A 23,117-nucleotide genomic window follows, 5' to 3' on the forward strand; every position below is an offset into this window, starting at 1 on the left:
AATGATGACAGGAGGCTAAAAAAGGTGAACATTTGTGTATTTTTTTTGGCTTGTAAAGAGATGATCTGCATCAGACTTAATTATTTAGATCAAAAAGTAGCATCTACAATGCTCGCATCACAAACATTGAAAGAGTTGCACAACAATGCTATGTCCTGCCCTCGTGTAGTTACGAACCCCACTGAAACGTGTGGTGGTGACCTCATAAAACAACCGGTAATTCCTTCAATGATCAGCTATACAGCGACCATAAGCTCACCGTCTTGTCCTTGCTACAACTTGCAAGAAGCATACCCTTCCCACACAGATTTGCCCCGGAAAACCTCACAAATTGTACTGACTCTTTGTGAAAGTCCAGCACTGCCAACGGCTTCAGAGACTTCCAGCCAAAGACCCTCACCCTCCCATCCCACCCGCCTGAGGCGACAATCTTTCCGTCTGGCCGCACGCCCACAGAACAGAAGCCATCGTTCACCACCGCCACTCTCCTCCGCTCGGAAAGTTCCTGCAGGTTCTCGAACACGCACAGTTCCTTGGTGACCGACCCGCAGATTCCCTTCTTGCAGTGTACGTCGTCAAAGTCGACGCACATCACGGGTTCGGCGAACGGCGTCGCAGTGGCAACTTGTTTTCCGCAGCGGGCGTCGAAAGAGACCAGGCTTCCGTTTTCATAGCCAACGAGAATGACCGATCCGTCGGCACAAAGCTTTGTGCACATGGCCATGCCGGGGCTCTGAGGTGGCTTTGGAGTTGACGTGATCACTGCCTGGCTTTGGAGATCCCAAAGGGAAATCTTCCAGTCTTGCTCAAACGGAGTGGCAATCAGTGTCGACGAGTTACTGCATTGGCAGAATCCCTTGGCATTGGTCAGCAGCGTAGCTGGAATCAAAAAGCAGTTGTTAATAGTCTGGTTCTGCAACGAGTGTCCAGCTGGTCTTTTGAACCCCCGAGTTTTTCCTATGGATCTTGGAAGCTCAAGCGATAAATTGGCATCCATCCGTTCGCTTATATCTTTTCACGTCAAATTTAGCAGGAAAATTGACATCTAATGACCTGACGTCGGATGACATCCTGGTACCGCACGATGCCCCAACTCGACATTGTGACATCACGTCGAGTGACATTGAGTCATGTGATGTCAATTTCCTGCCCCCCCCCCCCCTCCTCTTCAATTTATTGGAGAAGTTAACAAACTATCGTAAAATATTGGAGAAGTGCTCACCCCACTTTGACTGAAAACTGGGTTAATCTAGACATGGGGGCTTGTCCGGTTGAATCGGTAAAAACCAAGATGGCGGTTAAAGGCCGACGACCAGACTCGAGATTCTGCAAGGCAGAACATCCTCCTCATCATGAGGGAGGAGGAAACGAGCAACGGTGGACAGTGTAGAAGGGGGGAGAGGAGGAAGCGAGGGAAAAGTGGAAAGCGCAAATTGGTCGTCTGTTTTTTATATAGAGCTTTGAAGGCCGGGTTGACGGAATTAGAGAAAGCACATTTATTTTCACATGATAAATAATGGGGCGACACTAATACCTATTGATCACTGAACCCAGAAAACGACTCTTCTGAGTCGGTGCAGAATAGGAGGTCAAGGCTCTCATCACAAATAGTTTTCCCCTTTCCATTGCAAGAAAGTGGATATCCCCATCGTCGCGGCTGGCAGTTGTGGCCGCCGCAACGGGGTGAATATTTTCAGCTGATGCCGTCGCTTTGGAGGAGCTCGGTGCTTAAAGGCCGACGTACAACCTCGGTTTTCTGCAGGCAAGATAATCCACTCGGTGCTCCCCTCTCCTAAGGCGCGAGGGGAGTCAAGTTGTGGCAAGGTGAAAAGTGTATGGGAAAGGAGGGAGTGGGCAAAAGTGGAGAACACAAAGTGTACGTCTGCCTTAACGTATAATTTGGAAAATTCCCAAGTTTGTGAAATGCTAATAGTGGGCACTTGTACAAAGCAAGTGCTTCCGGTGTATTTTACGGTATGTCCTTCACTCGCAAAAAAAACTGTTTTAAATGTCTTCTGAGCAAGATTAAATGATTGCGTCTTAAATACTGCATTTCATGCTTTATTACCCTTTGAACGTATGGTCGCTGGTAATTTTGTTGATTCTGAGGATTAGTATTATGTTCTAGGTTTTGGCATTAACTTGCAATGAGGTATCCCGCAGACATATAGACAGATGGGTGTTGTTTTATTCCCACGAACCCGATATCTTCCACTTGTCTCCATCTCTCCTCCATGTGCATACGGTTCCGTCGCGGCCCTGCGTGATCAACGTCTCGTCGGCGTGGCCGATCCATAGGATGCTCTTTCCCTGGTGTCCCTCCAAAGTATGCCTTCTCCTGAATGTCTGCAAGTACAGAAATGTATGTTACACATGTTATACGCAAATAAGATTAGCTGCATTAACTTATTTCTCCTTGACAACCGAAATTTCACAACACTTCATTACCTTAACATTATATGCTTTGTTTCACCCAAGTCTGGGCACAGCAGATGCTACAAGTGGAGGGGACCAATCAAGCGGCGTCAAAAGCGCAACGTCGTGGTGTTTGACATGTCTCTCTACGTTTAAAGACAATCTTCAGGGTGTTACTTGATGGAGAGTTTTAGAATAGGGGGCCCAAATGCTTTTGGTTGCCCAAGCAACTTGGGATGTAGTGCTGAGCATGTGCAGAAAGTCTGTGCATGCTCCGTGCAACACCCTAAGCTGCTTGGAGCCCCAATTGTTGGGCCCTGTATTTTAAAACTCCTTATTATACTAGAAATAGAATGAATAAAAACAAGGAGGATGTTTACAGAAAACCACAATCTTTCAGTTAGCAACGTTGTTCAAACGACTCAATTGGGGAACTGCCATAGAGCCTGCTTTGAAAAAGTGGCTCCAATCCGTACTCGAGAACCAAACTAAAGGCGATCGCAACGCCGCCATTTCTCCCGCAGCGGTCACTCTGGGAATTGCAGGAGGGCAGGTAAGGAGCCACCCTGACTTTATGATCTGCCCAGCCCTCCTGATCATGACCCATTCCCTTTTCCCCTTCCCTCTCTCTCTCCCTCCTCCTCCTATTCCTCCCCCCACCCCCCCACACACATTTTTATCTGAATTCTGGTTGAGGGGAGAATTTTTCATGCCCGAAAATAAACATTCTTCCTTGCTAACTGAAAGATAGTTGTTTCCAAACGTCCTCCTTGTTTTACAGTGAAGCTGTTTATGGCTAGGACTCTATGGATTTTTCGTGTGTGTGAACAAAAACTCGAACCACCCCCTCTTTGTCGTCGTTCCAACCATTTGCGCGCCTAGTTTCTTTTCCTTACGCCAGGTGGCGGTCCCGTCGCGCGTCTAGTTTCCTCAGGCACTTCGGGGCGGCGATAGTCCTCGACATGTGTGCGTACCTTTCGTCACGACCGGTGCCGATCAAGACAATAAATGTGTTTGTACCTTTTAAAAATTCTGTGTCTCGTCTGTGCCGGTGCTAAACAGCTTAGCTGGTCATGCACCTTCACAGAGTGGAATGGCTCATGATTTTTTATTGTTTCTGTTTCAACTATACAGATTTACAACACGGCTTTAACCAGTCTTTATTATAGTGTGTTGTCGATTTAAAGGGCTGCATAAGTCAGTCACGTATTCAATAAATGCATTGGAATTTTACTCCAAGATGCGGCTACGCTGAATGGAGTACACTTTCAGCATGCACAACTTCCTAAAAAAAAAACATTTCTTGGCAAAACAAAAAAAAAAAAAACGGGGTTAATTGTTAAAGCGTCCATATCAATCAATGTAGCGGAGGAGGGTCTGGCTAATAACACGAGATATGTGTTCTAACCACCCATAGCCCCGACTCCTCCGGGCACCCTGATCATAGAAATATTTTATTGATAGCTGTACAGTGCAATACACTTATAACACTAATGAGGAGACCCGAGAATTCAATAGTTATAACCGATTATCGTTGTATCTGGACTAGAAACTGATCGAGAGGTACATCGATATAGGTAGATTGCACTGTACGCGGAGCACAAATTCGTCTGCTTATTTTGCAGGGGTTGTGGTGACGTCCCAACGTCGAGCCCTGATTGGCTCTGATTGAAAAATAGCGGGTAGACCTGAAGGTAGCTTGCTTTGAACTCTATCCACTATCCATCAATCAGAGCTCGGCCATAGCCTCCTATATATAGAAGGCTATGGCTATGGAAGGTTCGAGATTCAGGAGACGCCAAAGCGTAATCGAAGGTAGTCTCGCGCTAGGGGCGGGAAACTCCTCCCTGTTCGCGTCCTGTCAGTCAAAGAGCCCATTTATGTGACCTAATAAATCGACAGCACCACATAATGAAGCAACCTGTGACGGATAAGTATCGCATTACCTCGAGGTCCCAACTGAAGATCTCTCCGTCCGACGAGCCAGTGAATAACGTCGTGTCAACAAACTCGGCAGTATTAACCGCGCCACTGTGACCTCGTAGGGTGTAGAGAGGATCGGGAGAGGCATTGGGCATAGCGAACTTGAAGCTTTGAACATCACACCGACGTAAGCAAAGATAAAACCGCCAACCCGGTTAAGAAAACTCGCCACCCGCGGTTCCTCGGGCGTCACAGTAGCCTAGACTACCGCCCTCAAGTTTGCCCTTTAAATGTTGAACCTGTTAAAGTTTTTAGGTGGCGCGACCAACAGTCTAGTGAAAGGTAAGCAAAAATTAGCCCCAACGTTATCCTCACACTGTTTTGACAATTATTCAATGTTTGAGTAACTTACAATGATTATACTGCAAATTTATACGCTCGGCATATTCACGTTGGAGAAAGTATTTCACGGTATCGCTGCTAAACCGTTTTCCCGTGTTTTTAAAATTTTGTTTTTTACGAATACTTGTTTCATTCAAATTAATGGACTTTTAAGAACTAATAATACCAAGACAATTGCCGTGCGTCGTTAATCTGTTTAGTAATCATTCATACGTGTTGAACAGAAGGCGCGCGCGTCGCGACAACTTGAAAAACTTTTAGTTTGTGTGTGTTTTGTCACCGTCTGTCTCCGTCCGAAAAGTTCGCTTGTTCGGTTGCCCGCGGCAACACACAATAACATACCCGAGGCAAAAATGTGACTAACGCTTATTCCTGCCCATCACCACGTCGCCACGCTCGAACTGAGTGCAAGAACCCCCCCTTTCACGCCATTCCCGGTCGCGGCATGCGGTTGTCGAAGCGTCTTCGACCGCTTTAGCGTCCTAAACGGTCCCCAAGTGGCCCCAATCAAGCGCGCGCAGGGCTTTCCCTTGATGCATGCTCCGTGGGAGGTCGTCCGTCTTCGCGAACGATGAAGAGGTTCTTTCAAAAGAAGATACTCAAGTCCTCGTCCAAGAAGCAGAGCACGGCCAGCCTGAATTCGTACAATGGAGAAGACTTCTGCGGCTACCACATCGATTTGGGCGCGGTGGATTCGAGTTTCACTAAGCTCCATAAAGCGTGCTGGCTGGGAGACGAGGACCGCGCCAGAGCGGCCGCCAAGAAAGTGGATGTCAGCTTTCAAGACAATGAAAGCAGGTGAGATCGTTTCTTTGTTTTTATTTATTTTTTAATCGGTCGTTAGGTTAGGTTGGCGTTTATCGAGATCGCTGGGATCGAAATCTGTTCGCGGATTGCCTAATTTGGGCTGGTCCAGACGGCGTTTGGAGGCTTCGAGGCCGCGCGGAAGTTCATTTCACGAGGCGCTCCTCCCCGACTGCGCGAATGTTTTTTTAATTTTTTTTTGTCTCTTTCTTTTTTAATAACGCATGGATGCTTGCGTCCTCGTCGCACGTGTAGGCTTTGCTCTTTTTTTCCTTATTATTATTTCTCGTCACTATCTGAGTACGAGTGCGCACAGGAATGCGCGGGCGGCAAACATTTTTACTAATGCGCATTTCCGCCGAAATTTTCTCTTTTTATACCACTTGTCTGGCTTGGCTTTATTCGCGCGAGTGTCCTTTAATTTTATTTTTATTCCTGTATCGCACGAACCTAAAACCCCTTCCAAGGATTAGACAGCGACATTTATACCAATGAAATGACTAAATTTTATTTTTTGGCCATTAGCAAAAGAAGGCAATGACAACTTAAATATAACGTGAAATACAAATATTCAGAATGTAAAGCGCAATCTCAATGTGGCGATATGCAACCTTTTCAAAGAATAATCAACTTGTAATAGGCGGAGCATAACATCTCTTTAACACAATGAATGGGGCAGCAGAGCAGTACCGTATTGTGCTATATTACTTGTGGCATTGTATCATAAAACTCGATAATACTGCTTTGAAATTAATGTTGAATGAAATAGAAGACATGATGTGCCAAATAAAACAATACAAATGCACAAGGCACCAGAACAGCTTCAGATATGCAAATTTGTAGCAATGCAAGTCACTTAGCCTTATTTTTGAAAGATGACATTTGTGCATCCTCTTCTGTGACTTTTGTCATGTTTTACATTTTTTGCTGGTATTAACAAAATATAACCTACAACGAAAATTTGCTTTCTCCTGATGACTTGGATTATGTTTTTTTGCTGCACTCTTAAAGGGATACTACAACGAAATTTCGGCACTCATTTTTTGGTCTATATGTGTTCAAAGGAGCAGTATCACATCGAACATACCAATATCTTGTTAAAAAAGTCTCGAAAAGGAATTTCAAAACAAATTAAACGATTAGCAAGGAGCACCTGGTGGATGTCGCTAACGCCTCGCTTGTAATGCCCGTCTAGGAACCTTGACAGCTACTGACGGTGAGTGTCTCGCCTCCGGCCACGACGAGAGAAGAGGGGCAGGAGGAACTCCCCTCTTCCCGAGAATGCCTTTTGTGTGTCGCAGAAGTCGCTATTGTCCCCCTACAAGATTATAGAAGATTAACCCGTCACTCAAAATTCGTACAAAAGCAGCCGCTTTGGTGGCTGGAACGACTAGGCCATCTTCTCGACGTCAGCCTCGCCGTAGCTTTGCTTGTCCCGAGACGACTTACGTCACGATTGCGTTGGATGTCACGTGGTCTCCGCTGAGCCTTCTCCGAGCGCTTGCCAGAGTGGGCCGTTTATAACGAAAAATACAGCCACCAGGCTCAAAATACAAACGTGCGATTGTCATTTACGGGTATTGTGGATCATATTCAAACTATTTTTGAACACGACGGGAATATTTCAAATTTCGTTGAAGTATTCCTTTAAAGGGGCCCTGCAATGACTGGTTTTTAATTTGCACCGAACCTGAGCGCACTAAACGTAGAAACTTAATGAAGCTTTTCTTTTCTCGAATTTCGCTTTATTTGAAAAGTTATTTATTTATTTATTTATTTACATGAATACCTGCAGCGCCGTTAGGCATTATGCAGGGGGGTACAGGAAGCATTATGCAATAACAATAGATATTCATACAATAGATAAACGGAGCAACAATAAAACACATTATTAACCGCGGATACAGATTTGCAGTTTATCATAAAAGAGATCATTATCAGTAATAGACACAATTTCTTTCCTAAGTGTATCCCACTCTCGAATGGTTTGAACAAAAAATGAAAATGAAAAACAGTCAGTATTGTAACGAAATAGGCAAATTAACATTACAAAAACAAACAAAAAATAACCTCCTTCATGACGTCCTTGGTTTCTTGAGTGGCCATGAACTAGAGGAGGGGTAGTGAGCTAAGCGAGCGCTCACGGCTGCTGCACTTCGTGTCGACGGCGCGAGGGAGCGCCACTAAAGCATATTCTGAATAGGCTGTATGCAGCGGGCAGCCAGAGCGGCTCTCATTGCATTTGTTGCGCGATTAAACACTAATTCGGCATGACACTTCATTGGCCACAAACGACAGCAAACGCGGGGTGAAGATCAGTTGAGAATGGGAGCCACTTCGCGCTGCCATACCGCAAAATGGTCAAACCGCAAGACCAAGCTGCTTGCAGAAGGCCTTCAGAATGCTCGGAGCCGGTCGGATCCTGCAGTCCATACGACCGCAGTGCCGCCGCCTACATTCGGGACCTTTCCGTGTCGGCGCCTGATTTCACTACTCCTTTCTAGTATGTGCCGCCTTTTCCATCGCTTGGTGGCGGGTATGTCGACGGGTCATTTCTTGTTTCCGTACTTTATAAACTGCATTTGTTTCTTTTCTGATCTAAAATACTGAACAGAAACGGTTAGCGCCACTTATATTTTGTATTCAGCTAAAAAGAAGCTTTTAGCAGCTCTGACCAGTAGTAAGCCCAGGACCAAAGACGTCACATATCGCACACTTTCGGTACCGTGGATCCCCCCGTAGGTGGAGGAGGTTTCGGCGTCGTCCGGTTAAAATATGATGCACTGATATTTAGTTACTCTGTCCGTGCCCGCTGGCTTGCCCGAACCTCAAGAGACATGGAAACCGCAAAAAAGGTAGATGCTTAAATATGTTTTCAGGGCCCCTTTAAGAGTTTTATGCCCTGCCCTTAAAAGCCAGTGGAAACAATGGACGAGTTTCTTACCCACAGCAAGTTTGTCTACGAACATTGTCTGTAAATCAACTCATCAACCGCCTAATGGAGATCTGGGGCGGTTGTGGTCGGTGTAATGAGACCTGACTAACGAACAAGTTTGCTCTTTAAATAGCTGAGCACATATACTATACAGCTCGAGCCCAAGAGAAAGGTTATAGTGAAATAGCCGGTGCATGGCTATAATTGAGGTAAATCGGTTAATAATAGCAATCTGCTTGCCTTCACTATGGCGGAATGGTTGTTTATGGGTCGAGAACAAATGATGATGATGATGATGATGTGTCCCGTTATTGGTCATTACAGGAGCCCGCTTCATCTGGCAGCAGCGAGGGGTCACATGACGATCGTCCAGCTCTTGCTTCGCAGCCATGCCCGAGTGGACGCATTAGATTCTGAGGGAAAGACGCCTCTCATGAAGGTAACGTCCTAGATTTACAGGCCCCTTGTTTACTGGTCCTCTGAAATGGAGAGGCTCGCGCAAGAAACACAGATGGAATATTGCCGATATCATTGTTTCATAAGTTGAAGGCGTGCAAGTCAGACACGGCCTAAATAATAGCAGTACCCGCCGAGCATGGTATTCGAAACTATTTGCTCATACCTATGTCTTGCATCCCATCTTCATTTACTAACAGTTGCAAGTGTCTTTCTTTTTTTTTTTTTTTACTTTTTTTGTGTTTGCGAGTTTTATGAGTGAATTTTGCTGGAATAAAAATTAGTCACAAAGAGATTGCAAAGAGCACAGCAACACAAATAATTGCCCTTTTTTAATTAGTCACCAGCATATAATAAAATAGCCTTTAATTTGATTATCCCAGTTGGAGTGCATTTTCTGAGTGAGGAACAAATGGGTGCCAGTCTGCATGATTTTCAAGATCTAATGGGACTTGTTTTCCAACATGTCGACAGAAGGCGTTACAAACCTAGCCCCCGTCTTGCTATTAACCCTGATGTTTTGTATGTAAGGTAGATGTTAACTGTTCGCATTAGAAACGTTGGCTAGGTGCTGTAAGCCGTCACCCAATTTAAAGGGTTCAGCCACTTCCAACTATCCATTATCCAGGGGTGGTCCAGTTGCGCCATTTGTGCTTGTTTGATAAATTCCTGCTTGCTTGCGCCTTGCTGCGTCCAAAGAGAATAATTGCGCCAAACTGCGCCAAGGCAAACAAATCTGCGAACGAATTGGTTTTTGGGAGAGTTTTCGTTTTCATCTGGCAACTGCGAGAATCCAGTGGGGTTTGGCCATCACATTCAAATCCAGGTTTCCAGCTCCGCGGCATTGTTTCACAGGGTTCGCACCAATCTTACCGACATTCCTAATGCACCGCAGTTTTAACAGTTTTAGTTGCATTTCGAAGCGCACTAGTGAAGATTAGTCAGCACAAGTAATTTTATTTTTTTTGCATACTTAATTTTGGAAGCGTGACACTGTTATATGCGAATGTGCTTGCACACGGTTCCCATTTTGTTACCATAGTCAGTCGGGACTGCTTGGTTACATATTGTTGCCTTTTTTTCACATCAAATGATTTGAATCCTTAATCGTACAACTCGTTAAAATGTCTATACATTAGAGAAGATCCAAAATATTTTTACTGATTATTTGCTCGTTTCATGCGATAAGACTTTGTATAGTGCTACTTCACCTCTCTATCTAGAGCAAAGGTCTCGAAACCCCGGCCCGCGGATGCGCTTTGTCCGGCCCGCAGATGGCCGCAGTCTTTCTAGTGATGCTCAGCTCATGGCCTGGCATAACTGGAAAGACCACGGAAGAGGAGGCTCTCTCCAGCGTTTTCTTGGGAGGAGCTTCCACTTTACTCCTAACCTGTCACCAACTATAGTAGAGCATAACTGCTAAATTTGGGTTTTTAATGGGCATCACGTAACTGATCGCATGAATGCATGCCGGTATCACTAATAGGGAACTGCACTGAATCGCTCCAAACTTAGGTGTGTGCTGCTCCAAAGCTGCTTTAAAAAGCGACTTTTTCTGATACAAACCTGCTTCATAACAAGATATTTTCTGTTCCAAAATTTGCTCCAAACTCAAAACCGGCTGGACCACCCTTGATCATCCATTAAAGGGACATTGACAGGGTATTTATGCTCACGGAGGTTTTTAATTGTATGGACATATGAGAGCCGAACTACCCAGAACAGAATTTGCGGCTCGAAATTCTGTTTCTTTCCGCCCAAAAACCGCTGGTCGAGAACTGGCCGGTTTGAGTCACGCTAACTCTCTTTTCCGTGGTCACAGGCCGTTTTCTAAGGTTTCGACGCGACCATCTAATTTAATCAAAGTCGTGGGTCATTGAGGCACACAGTCAATATTAAAAATAGAAAAAATATGAAACCCATTTTTTGTGGCTTCCAAAAAGCTGCAAATACGTTGATTGAAAAAAAAAAAAGGTAGCACAGACAACTGGAAGCATTCTGTGCTTTCACTGCATAATTCTCAACATGGCGTCGTTTCGCATATCGTGGGACTAGCGAATGGCAGTGGACGACGGGCGTTGGACCTCTACTTCAGAACTGTCGTTCACGGCACCGGTGAATTCTGTCTTCCTTCGAAAGAGAAATTTACCGATCAAAAGAACTGATATTCATCCCGTACGACACGCCCGACCAGTAAGCCGATTGCACGAAGACGTCGCCGAGTCGTCGTCCCTTCTTATGGCTGAAGACATCGCTCGCTCAAACGTCAAGCACAAAGTGCGTACTTTGAGTTGAATACGCACGCGTACGGTTTCTTTACGAGGTGCGAATGTGGCTTATGTGTGGTGCTGCCCGACTTCAAGCCGGGAGTGCATGTATTGAAGGGAAATCGGCAGCAAACTTCCGACATACAGTCGACCTGGTTCATTACTACGCATGAAAGAGTTTGTTCAGTAGCTCAGTGGAAAGACGTTTGCTTCACACGCAGAGGCCACGGGTTCAATCCCTAATGTTTGTGTACTTTTTTTTTTTTTTTAAGCATTTTGTTATGTTTACATTTCTGTTTTTACAATTATCACTGAAAAAAAACCAATTGTTGTGGACGATACGTCGCTGGGAACTAAATGATATGGGATTCTATTTTTGACACCTGCGAACTCGATGTGGTCACTTTCCACAAAATGCAAGGAGCATATGAATCGGGTAGCGTCCGCTTTCCGAGCTTCGCGTAACTGTTCTACAGGAATTGTAGCCATCCATCGATCCCGACCCGTTGATCTTTCGGAAAGTTGTGCACTCTGCCGCGCAATGCCACTTTCAGAGTCAGGACATGTGAGGCAGCTCTTCACGCAACATCTTGGGAGTATTCTTTTCGGAGCCGGTCACGGGAATTCACCACAGGCACTCACTACTAATTGCCAACACTTAAATGTACAAAACAACTCATCTTGAAGTACAGAACAGCGAACGGAGCAAACATAACTGCAAAGGAATCGCACGGTGAACGAACACAATTCGTCTGCTATGTGCAGAGAAGAGAAAGAAAAAAAACAAAAAAACTCACGGTTGGGTGTAGCCACGTGACTTCCGCCACTCACTCTATCCTGTCCACTTCTCCGTGGGGTGCGGGAGTTTCGGTTTCGGTTTCAAGAAGTTGCGTTTTTTTACTTTATTAAAAAAATATGTGACTCTGTAGCAAAATATTAATTGGGTAGTATTCCAACACCATAATAAATCACGTGACAAAAAAGGAAACAAAATTTTGGGGGGTGTCAGTGTCCCTTAAACGCCTTTCTTGCATGCCCTCTCTTGCTGTCTGCCTCATTGATTCATGTTTTTTGACTGCCATTAGTAGTTTGAGCCATATCTCCGGAGAGGCTTTGATATTAAAAATATATAGCCTCAGCCAGTTAATTTTTTCAGTGGTGTTCTTAACCAATTTGAACAAAACTATGGCAGGCACCATTTAGTTATTGACACAGCTGTGTGTATCAATAACATTTAAATATATTTAGGACCCTTTCTGTTGGGTCCTATAGTTTAACGTAACGGAGGATATGCATAAAGCCCCTCAATGTTTTTGCGCTTGTCTTGCAAGTAGCGTCAAATGTGCCAGTGCACGAGGCCCGTTTCTCGAGCGGCCCTTCGAAGCAAATGGCGGCGGAGCACCCACTTGTGGCACGTGTCTTGCGTGTTTCCACAACAACGGTTGGCGGTACTTGTAAGTGTGGATTTTATCAAGGGACTTTAGATATGCGAAATGCACAGTGCCATCTAGTGGGCCGCTTAAGAACATGCTTCGTCTCACCAGTTGGCTTTGGCGCTGGCAGAGGCCAGGTCACGAAAGCGTAGCTCTGAGGAACCCTTCATTCGCACAAGCACTCACGCTGAGAAAGCGCTTTCGAAAACCAGCCATCTGTGCCTTTGCGGGCACTCAAAGCCAAATTTTGAGCTGAAGTGTACGTCCGCCACATTGGTTGCATCGAGAAACCAGCGACCGGCGGGGGGACAAGCACATACATGCACAAGAAGAGCGTAAAACAATACTAACCCTCAGCTCAAAAGCGGTAAGCCTCGATCCTTACCGACAACGCTGTGAAATAGACAAGCAGCTGAGGAATCTCGAAGCAACAAAGATGGCAGCACGCAGGGTGTTGCCAGACGTTCGAACAATTTCTCGTATGGTCTATTAAGACAAATTTAAAACCTGGTGTTATTTTTCGAACCAGAATCCTGGCAATAATTGGGTTCCCTCCCCTATCCGTTGTGAGATCCAGGTTTGGAGTTTTCAGTTTGTACCATATTTACACGCATAATCAATGCTCTTTTTTTTTCCTGAAAAGTTGACACATATTGGGTGGTGTATTCATTACGGTGGGTAAACTTTTTGCATTTACACACTTCCTGCAAATGTCATATTAGGTGCCAATATGACACCGCAAGGTACTGTGGCACGTCTCCACTGACGGAGGTGCACCCACGCTGGTCGTGGGCGCGCCAAAGTAACCATGCTTTATAAATTGTGAACCTTTATAGTGCACTTTCGGCGCACCTTTTGCCGAAGCTTCGTCAAGCGTACGCGCCACTCGGTTTTACGGTCGATCACATCCGCAACTATGCACCTGCAGCCATTACGAGAGCAGCTTGGCTTGACTTGACTTGGCCTGACCGCTTGGCGACAGAAGAAAATTGGCTTGGTGGGCTTGGTGGTTAGCAAAGTTGGATGCAGTTCGAGACTCGTGGAGCCAAAAATTGGAGTTGCATTCATTATGTAAATGCGAGTAAATGCGGTATTTCTGGCCCGAAGTAAACAAAATGGAAGATAACATACACATCCAAAAATTGTTGTTTCACCTAGTATGATGTCAGCTTCTATCTTTGGCTAAAATTAGGCAACAGCTTTCGAAATTGTGTTTTTACTAGCCTTGTTTTCATTTATTTGTGTATTTACTTATTTAATGACTTACTTGCACTATGCCACAGTGCCAGAGGCAAAACTTTAGGGTGGTGGACAGAATAGCAGAAAAGAAAACATGTACTCAGTTTTCTATCACTAAAAATATAGAAAAATGTAAGTTTGTATATAAGATATGCTCATCAAAAAGCCAGTTCATAAAACCGACACTTGATCGCATTATTCCTCGCATATCAATAATAAAAAAAAGTAATATATGGTATGCATACAAATTATAATCAAAATACAGAAATAGAAAAGGCTTTTGCCGTCTTGTGGTTTTTCCAGCAGTCATGTCAGAAATACCTTATAGAACTAGCAAAACAAGAACAAAATAGCACAGTATGATGTTACCAATTGATCATTCTCCACAGCATCCACAAAAAACAAACTTCTGCACAGAAATATTTTCTAGCATGTTCTATTTTAAAAGTTAGCTTTCAAGGTGAGGCTCCAGAGGACATAGCTTTTCAATGAATACACAGAAATGTATGTGTTACACTGCTTTTCGAGACATTCATTGCACACGCCGCATTTCTCTCATTGAAGCAAACACTGGAAAGCTTGTTAAGTTTCTGCTCCTGAATGAGCAGAATTGTAGTGGTTTGGTTCAGTTCCGGTCTGCAGAAAAAGAGAGCTTTCTTTTTGGTTTTAGTTCAGTTCAATATCCTATTAATGCATGCTTCTGAGCTTTGAGATGAAGAGCAACGTAGCTGTGCACTGAGCGCTACCAGACGCCAGTCTGTCCCGTCACCTCGTGGAGAAGGGCCCATATAGGGGCACTTGTTGCGACGAAGCGCTTGGAGCCGTTCAGTCACCTTTTCTTCTTGTCGTGCTCTGATATCTTTTTTTGTGTAATGATGGTGCCGAGCGTGTAGACGTTACGAGTATCTTGTTTCAAACTGTTGGTTGCAGGAATACGTTTTTGTGAAATTATTGCCATCGAAGCACTGCCTAAAAACATGTCTGCAAAGTTGTGCTTCTTTCAGCTCACCTATTGATCTACAAGATGCATTTTAAGTTACTCTGGTGAAGGGATTGTGCAGGAAGTAGTGGTTCTTTGTGGTTGACTTTGTGGGAATTGCATGGCTTTCGAAGACAGCGATTCTCATGAGAAAATTGTGCTAACGTAGGCAACTACTGATGCATGGAAGATTGGAAGGTTATGCTTGTACACTTTGCATTCAATGTAATGTTCCCCTTCATTGCTTTTTTTTTTTTTTAAATTGGATCCCAATTATTACATTTTTATTCCATAACTTGTTGTGCTGTCTTTGAGAAAATATATTTAAAGGGACACTGACACCCTCCAAAAAATTTTTTTTTCATTTTTTAGCCAGGCAATTTTATATGGTATCAGAAGACTACCCAATTAATAATTTACTACAGAGTCACATATATTTTTAACAAAAGCCAAGAAACGCAACTGCTCGAAACGGAAACCTGCGCACGGAGGTCGGAGAAATAATGAGGAGAGTGTGCCGGAAGTCACATAGCTACACCCGACCGCACTTTTCTTCTTTTTTTTTCCCCTCCGTTTTTTTTTGGTTGCGTTCAACAGACGACATTACATTGTTGCGTGTATTGTTTGCCATGTGCTTGCTTTGCAATTATGTTTGTTCTTCCGGCTGTTCTGCACTTCAAGATGAGTTGTTTTGTACATCGAAGAGTTGGAAATGAGTAGTGAGTGCCCGTGGTGAATGCCCGTAATCGTCTCCGAAAAGAATGCCCCCAAGATGTTGCGTGAAGAGCTGCCTCAAAGGTTCTGCATCCAAAAGTGGCATTGTGCAACAGAGTCTGCACAAGTTTCCGAAAGATCAACGGGATTGGGACCAATGGCTGGCTGTAATTCTGCCAGAACAGCTACGGGCATCTCGGAAGCTGGGTGCTACCCGGTTTGTATGCTCATTGCACTTTGTGGAAAGTGACTGCATTGAGTTTGCAGGTGTCAAAAAGGGAGCCCCATACCATTTAGTTCACCAACGTTTCGTCCAGGCTTTTTCTTTTTTCCTAGTGATAATTGTACAAAAGAAATGCGTAAATATCGCAAAATGCTTAAAAAAAAAATAGAAAGAAAAAAACTGTTTTTTACATTGCGGGATTGAACCTGGGTCCGCTGCGTGTGAAGCGGACACCTTTCCACTGAGCTACTTTACAGCTCTGAATATTCGTTTTTACAAATTGTTTTATGCGAGACCCAATAGGGGACAACTGCTTGAGTGATATTTTTAGCCACGAGAAGAGGCGATGACTCGGCGACGTCTTTGTGCGAATCGGATTGGTGGTCGGGTGTGTTCTCTTTCGAAGGAAGACAAATTCGCTGGTACTGCGAGCGACAGTTCTGTAGGGTCCTACTGCTGTTGTTTGCCGTTATCGCTGTCCAGCCCGCGAGTCCCGCGATACGCAATACAACGCCATGTTGAGAATGCGGTGAACGCGCAGAATGCTTCTGGTTATCCGTGCAACTTTTTTTTTTTCAATCAACGTATTTGCCGTTTTTCAAAAGCCACAAAAAATGGGTTTCATCTTTTTTTTAATTTTTAATATTGAGTGTGTATGTGTGCCTTCAATGACCCCTGGCTTTGATTAAATTAAGTGGTTGTGTCTAAACCTTAGAAAACAGCCTGTGACCACAAAGAAGAGAGTGAGCGCGACTCAAACCAGCCAGTTCTCAATGGGCGATTTTCGGGCGGAAGGAAACCGAATTTTGAGCCGCAGGTTCTGTTTTGGGTAGTTGGGTTCTCGTATGTCACGTACAACTAAAAACCTCTGCGAGCATAAATACCCTGTCAGTGTCTCTTTAAGGCTCCAAAAGGCCAAAGAAAGGGTTTCTAATCCGCCTCTCCTATAATTGTCTGAGAGGTAGTGCACCTAACTCTAAATATAAATAAGTAATCACAAATAAGCCATTTCATGGGGCAGCTATAGTAGGTGTAGGAAAACCCCGTATAAAGGGAGCATCACTGAACTGCCTGAGAGCAAGCCTGCTGCCTCTCGGGCATTTCGTTTTGATAAGAACAGCCATTTGGGGCTGATTTCGCTTGAACGTGGGAATGATTTTAGCTGCATTCACCGGTCATTAAGCTATTAGTTAACAGATGGGTGCACCAGCTGCTGATTCAATGCATTCTCAGATGATCCTTTGTCAAATTAGTGATGCAGGTGCTACCTTTGTTTAAGCAAACTGATATTTTCTTTCTTTTTTTTTAATCTTGCAACAAATAATTATTTGCTTGTCCCCTAGGAATGATGCTTCCTCTATCTGCACACTATTGTATCATCTGGTTCTACCAATATACCAAATGCACATGCATGTGTTGATATGATTGCTTTAATTCTAAACTTATGAAGTAGAAGTACAAGCACTGACACAGCTATCATCTTGTTGCAAATGCGGCATACAAATATCATGCATCTTTTACTCGAATGTGGCTATACACAAATTCATGTTTACATGTAAGCCTGAGCACCCCTAGTGCCATGCCACAGGTGCCACGCATGCATGATGGCATGTGGGCACAAAGCGCTGCATCCCGCATCAACAAACCATTAGAATGTGATGTTGTCGGCATCGGTGTTAGCCTCTTTTCTCAACAATTCCAATGTGCTCTTTTCTGCATTGCAATTGTTCATTCGACATCTTCCTAGCAATGCCTTACTACTACTACTTTAGTGGCCTGAGTGAAATTAACAAGGCTCGTTACACTGTGATGATTCATTAAACGTGGATGCCGCAGAATGGGCGCTAAAGCCTGATTCACATAATGAGATTCTGCTCACTATTTTCAGTCACGACGTCCTTCGGGATGCAGAAGATGCGTGAACGATAGCTGCAATGCTCAACGTCAATACTGAAAATCACAAGGAGAATTGGACCGAGTGAATCAGGCAAAACAAGTCGGTGATGGCCACTGGTAACAATTATCAACATGATCCTTGCATCTACTGCTTACACCGAGCATGCTTACCCCGAACAACCTTCAAACTTAAAAGTCTTTTGAGGCCCACACTTACTTCTGATCACAATTACTGGGTAAATGTTTGGTGTACAAGCTGCTGTTGTTTGAACGAGGAGACAACAGTTTGAACAAGCAGACGAGTTTGAAAGAGCAGAAGACAGTCTGAATGATCAGGCGGCCGTTTGAACGTGAAAACGCACTGAACGTGGTCTGCGGGTAGTCTGGACAACTTGACTGTTTTCCCGTGATCATGTTAGAACAAAACAATAGATCTGACAACCACAAGTGTCCGTGCATCCAACCCAAAGTACTTCCCGCACAAGCACTCGTGGTTCGACGGTGTCTGGTGTTCCCTTTTTGTTGCACCTATCCACATTCTTTGATGAACCGAGCAAGCGGAAAACACACGAAAACTGATCTTTACACCCTTCCCGGCTCTTTTGGTACAGCGCCAGTCTCGACATTTTGACGAGGAGGCAGGTTTCATTCTTGTTTCTTCAAAAACAATGCAATAATGCCCGTCCCGCATAGCGACTTCTGCCCTCAGCCCTAGACCAGGAGTTTGCCCGAAGCACCACAACTTTGGCGTGATGTAGCAGAGTCAAGTTGGTGTATTGATAAGGGCTCCACCTCCCCACGATTTCCTGCATTAGATAACCGCATTTTTCAGCGGTGCGCAACCGTACCGCAGAGAATCGTGTCCAACGAAGCAAGCTCAGATCCAACATGCAGCTCAATTTGGCGAGCTCCATTTCAGAGAAAAGAAGTGAACAGATGGCCATCACACATTAGCCACCTGCTTGTAAAAGCACATCTGTTGCCACTGCAGTGCAGCTGCCACAGCCGTGCTCCATCGTTTCCTCGGTTCTTTCATCTGGACCCTACATATAAACTCCAAATTATGCAGAACGGAGGCTTATTGAGCGTCTTTTAGAGCACAACGCACAATATTTGCCCGCAAACTCGAGTGAACGCGACACCAAACCCGTGACCCCGGCGCTCGACATCACTTACGTCACTGTGTGTCGTGATGTTACAAACTTGGAAACCGGTTCATAAAAGCATTCCACTTAGAAGAAGGGAAAAAAAAATATAGATATTTCAGTATGCATCAATTCTCTCTTTTTAGGCTGTGGAAGGTCAACACCGGGAAGTGGTGAGGTGTCTGCTCGAGCAGAGGGCGAACCCCGACGTCCCCGACCAGAACCTCGACACGGCTCTGCACCTGGCTCTCTCCACGGGCCAACCCGACATGGCCCTGCTGTTGGTGCAGTTTGATGCCGACGTCTTGGCGAGGAACAAGGTTGTGCCTGCTGCTTCCTTGCTCTTCTTTTTTTACGGAACAAGGTCGTCTTGAGGGCGGGCCTGCTTGAAAAAGCATCTTGGATAAGGTTGCAGGAAGAAAAGCCTGCCGAGACCTGACCTCGCATACCGCTCCGCTCGTAGGCTAGCTTTTGGAAGTGCTTTCTTTTACAAAAGTCTTAGCAAAAACTTTGTTTGTAAAAAAAAAAAAAGTTATTTTTTTTTTTTATTTTTTTTTTTAATTGAGGTGTCATTAGCTTCTGCTACTTACAAACTTGTTTGTGGTCTTACATGTACTATATTTCAACAGTTATAGTCACAGATGGCTTGATATGCAGCACATGACGTTATTATGTTGATGCTTCATAACTTGTTCTTACAGGGTGTGGGGATTGTGATCCCTCAACATTCTGTCGCGTCAGCGTTTTGGCGCACCGTGGCGGCCGCGCCGATGTAGCGAGAGGTGGCGCTGCTTACCACTGTGAGTGGCTTCCTCCTCTCCCCCTTTGGGGCGATTTCCGTAACGAACCCCTGCACAAAGGAGATCGACGTGTCGCTCCTTGATTGGCCACTTCGCCCCCGCCGTTATCTTAAAACCAGCGGACAGCAGTATCTCCGCTCTTCTTCCTGGGATTCGGCGGCGGCAACAACGGGGAACCGTCCGGTGCACTGGTGAGCGTTTACCCCGTCCTTTGTATCTTTGTGAACGACCGTTCGGCCGTGGGCGATCTCCACACCGACGGCGTTCACCAGCTTATAGCCGTTGTTTTCTTTTTGTTTCATTGTAAATAAACAGAGTTTCTCACCGTTATCAACGTGACTGGTGTCTGTTTGCGCTCAACGAGCAGCATGCCACGCGAGTACGAACTTGCTTCGCAGTAGAGCGTCTCGCCGCGAACGTGGTACTCCCAAAGGCAGTGGCCCAAAGGAGAACCACAATTTGGCGCCCAACAAAAGGGCCGACGACCAGAATCCTGGTACGTCTGTGTGTGGCGACCGCTGCCGAGTGACGAGTCCTCGCGCAACCAGTGCTTACCGTGACGATGCAGACCGACTTCTCAAATTTGCTCCCTCTGGCGACCGCGGCCGACGCATTCGCGCGGCCCCTACTTCAACGAGAAACCGGAATGCCAGCCCTCCAACGAGAAGCGCCCTACGGCGCACCCTTGGAGCCGAGCGTGGTTCCGACGCCATTGCGGACGCGCGCCATCACTCCCGGATCTTCCCTGAACGCACGTGCTCCGCCGCTGGCACAAAGCGAAGCCTACCGGTCTCCCCACGGAGAAACCGCTGCGGCGCCTCATCACACCTTGCTCGAAAACGCGGCACGTGTGATTGAGAGTCTGACAGGTGCGTTGCGAACGACAACACTCGCACCACAGGCCCAACGACCTCCGGTCCAAATTCCCGTCCCGACTTATCGGGGTTATGCAGACAAAGCGAGCGCTACGGACTTCCTTGACGATTTATGGAAGTACCAACGCGCAATGCGAATGTCCGATCGTGAAATATTTGAGCGCATTCTGCCAATCGCGCTCGTCGACGAAGCCGCCCGCTGGTTCCGACTTGTCGGTGACCAACCCGGAACGCTCAATCAGTTCCGAGAGGCGTTCCGCCGCGAATTCCTTCCCGCCGGCTACGAGAGAAGGATGCGGCAGGAGCTTGAACAGCGAACCCAGCATCCGGACAAGTCCCTGCTGGAGTTTGTACGAGCCATGCAAGAGCTCTTCGAGCTCGCGGAACCCTCAGCTCCCAATGCAGAGCGAGTGGAACGCGTCATACGCCAAAGCCACTCGACTTTCGCTGCGTATCTTCGAGGCAGTCGTTTCCGCGACCTGAACGAGCTTGCCTCCGAGGCTCGGCGCCGTCAGGGAGACATTCTTGCTGCCCGTGCGTACCGGCCTCCGCCTCCAGCGTCAGCGGCCCTCGAACTGCGCTGCACGTGGAGCGGGGACACGCCATCTCGAACACCGAGGCGCTACGATTCCGCAAACTATGCGGAAGATCGGGGCGAGATACGTACGCAATCTCAGATCGTGTGCTCGACCCGTACCCCTACGGCAGACGAACAAGCCGGCCGACGCCGCAGTTCAGAACCACCGACTCGCGCCCCAACGAGGCAGCGAGGCAGGAGCAAACGAGGCTCTCTCAAGGTCAGCGAGCCGATGCACGCTACGACAGAGCCGGCCAAAACCAAAACGCACAGCGGAACCCCCGGCGAGGCGACAGCAAAAGATGTTTTCGGTGCAATCGCCCCGATCATCTCGCTTGCCAGTGCCCGGAACGGCCGAACACGGAATCGCACCGTGCGGGAAACGAGCAAAGCCACCGGTCAACGGCCCTTCGACGGACGGACCGGTGGCTAACAAAGAATCGGAGGGTCCCATGGCCACTCTTTTACCAACCGCCTACAGAATAGGCTTCCCGACCTGTACGCCGGCCCCGTTCATTTCTGTAACGATCGCCGGCAAGCCGTTCAAGGCACTCCTTGACACCGGAGCAAGCGCTTCGATGTTCGGCGACGAAGTTTTGACTCACCTTCGACAAAATTCTGTCCGACTCCGAGAATGCAACACTGCCTTTCGCCTAGCCTGCGGAACCGCCCTTTCGGCTGGTACCGTGCGGCTGGTCGCGAGATGGGAGAATCGAGTAAGTCGACAACGTTTCGTTCATCTCCCTGGCCTATCGGTGCCCATTATTTTGGGCAGAGAGTTCCTTGCCAAAACAGGCATTGTAATCGACGTCAGCAGCGCAGGCCATCGGGAGTGCACGTTTGCACCCCTGAAACCCTTCTGCGAACCCCCGGCCGTACCGCCAACGCCACCATTGGCTCACGCGACGAGCCGTCGAGAGGAAACGACGAACTCCCCAAACCGGATCATTGACCCCAAGACACCGAGTCCAGCGCCGATGGCAGCGAGCGCCGCCCCCATCGGGAAAATGACGCACCCACTGCTCACGCAATCATGCAGCGTGTCAGGGCGAGGAAAAGCCCGACTGTCGTCGTTGTTGCGCCGCTATGACGCAATGTTCACGGACCGACCGGGCTGCACAAACGAAGTGCGACATCGCATTGACACGGGCGACGAACTGCCAAGAAGGCAGAACGCGCGACCCGTAAGCTTGGCTAAACGAAAAGCCATCGACCGTGCCCTGGACGAAATGATCGACGCCGGAGTTGTCCGGCGATCTAACAGCCCCTGGGAATTCCCTGTGGTGTTGGTCCCGAAGAAAGGTGGCAGCTCACGTCTTTGCGTGGACTACCGCCGTCTAAACGACGTCAACACGATAGGTCGCCTACCCGCTACCGAGCATCGACTCGATTCTGTCCAACTTGGGCAGTGCGCGGTACTTCACCACCCTGGACGCTAGCCGAGGCTACCTCCAGGTTCGGATGGAGCCAGGTGACGAGGCAAAAACAGCCTTCTGTTGTCACCGCGGGCTTTTCGAATTCACGCGAATGCCCTTCGGTCTGTGCGGAACGCCTATGACGTTCCAGCGATTGATCGACTGAGTACTGGGAGAAGCCAAATAGAAACACGCAATGGCCTATCTCGACGACATTGTCGTCTACTCCAACACCTTCGAAGATCACCTACGTCATCTCGAGGACGTACTCGACTGGCTAAAAGCCGCGGGAATGACCCTGAACCCCGAAAAGGCCCAAATAGCCGAAACCCACATTGCCTTGCTCGGGTTCAAACTTGATCGCGGGCGCCTTGCGACACATCCCGACAAGCTACAGGCAATCCTGGAGTTTCCCGCGCCAACCGACGTGAGCTCCCTCCGTCGCTACCTGGGAATGGTGAACTTCTATCGCCAATTCATCCCAAACTGCGCGACGCTTCAAGCACCACTGACATGCCTATTGCGAAAGTCCGTGAGTTGGAGCTGGGGTCCCGAGCAGGAAGCGGCCTTTTGCCGCACCTCCCGAGCGCTCGCGGACACAGCTGAACTCAAGCTACCC

At 46.8% G+C, this 23,117-nt stretch overlaps 2 protein-coding genes across 5 annotated transcripts in view; one reads left to right on the forward strand and one right to left on the reverse strand.

Moving 5' to 3' along the window:
• Positions 1 to 21: 21 nt before the first annotated feature.
• Positions 22 to 4,610, reverse strand: LOC8030453 (guanine nucleotide-binding protein subunit beta-like protein 1). The gene is made up of 3 exons (XM_002401248.3): positions 4,362 to 4,610; positions 2,202 to 2,346; positions 22 to 879 (listed from the first exon to the last, which is right to left on the reverse strand). The coding sequence occupies exons 1-3, from the start codon at positions 4,491 to 4,493 to the stop codon at positions 233 to 235; spliced, it is 924 nt and encodes a 307-aa protein (XP_002401292.3). The 5' UTR covers positions 4,494 to 4,610; the 3' UTR covers positions 22 to 232.
• LOC8030452 (ankyrin repeat domain-containing protein 35) overlaps positions 4,344 to 23,117 on the forward strand; it is a 66,224-nt gene continuing 47,450 nt past the window's right edge. For 2 of the 4 annotated variants that reach the window (XM_040500889.2, XM_040500890.2), the window contains exons 1-3: positions 5,009 to 5,538; positions 8,804 to 8,918; positions 18,978 to 19,151. In XM_040500889.2, the coding sequence (XP_040356823.1) occupies positions 5,312 to 5,538; positions 8,804 to 8,918; positions 18,978 to 19,151 (516 nt within the window). In that variant the 5' untranslated portion in view covers positions 5,009 to 5,311. Of the gene's footprint in view, positions 5,539 to 8,803; positions 8,919 to 18,977; positions 19,152 to 23,117 lie in introns of all 4 variants that reach the window. The other 2 variants (XM_029992360.3, XM_029992359.3) reach the window with 2 other exon arrangements.

Source organism: Ixodes scapularis, unplaced genomic scaffold (assembly GCF_016920785.2).
Source record: "Ixodes scapularis isolate PalLabHiFi unplaced genomic scaffold, ASM1692078v2 PGA_scaffold2__306_contigs__length_199485367, whole genome shotgun sequence".
Classification (NCBI taxonomy): Eukaryota; Metazoa; Arthropoda; class Arachnida; order Ixodida; family Ixodidae; genus Ixodes; species Ixodes scapularis.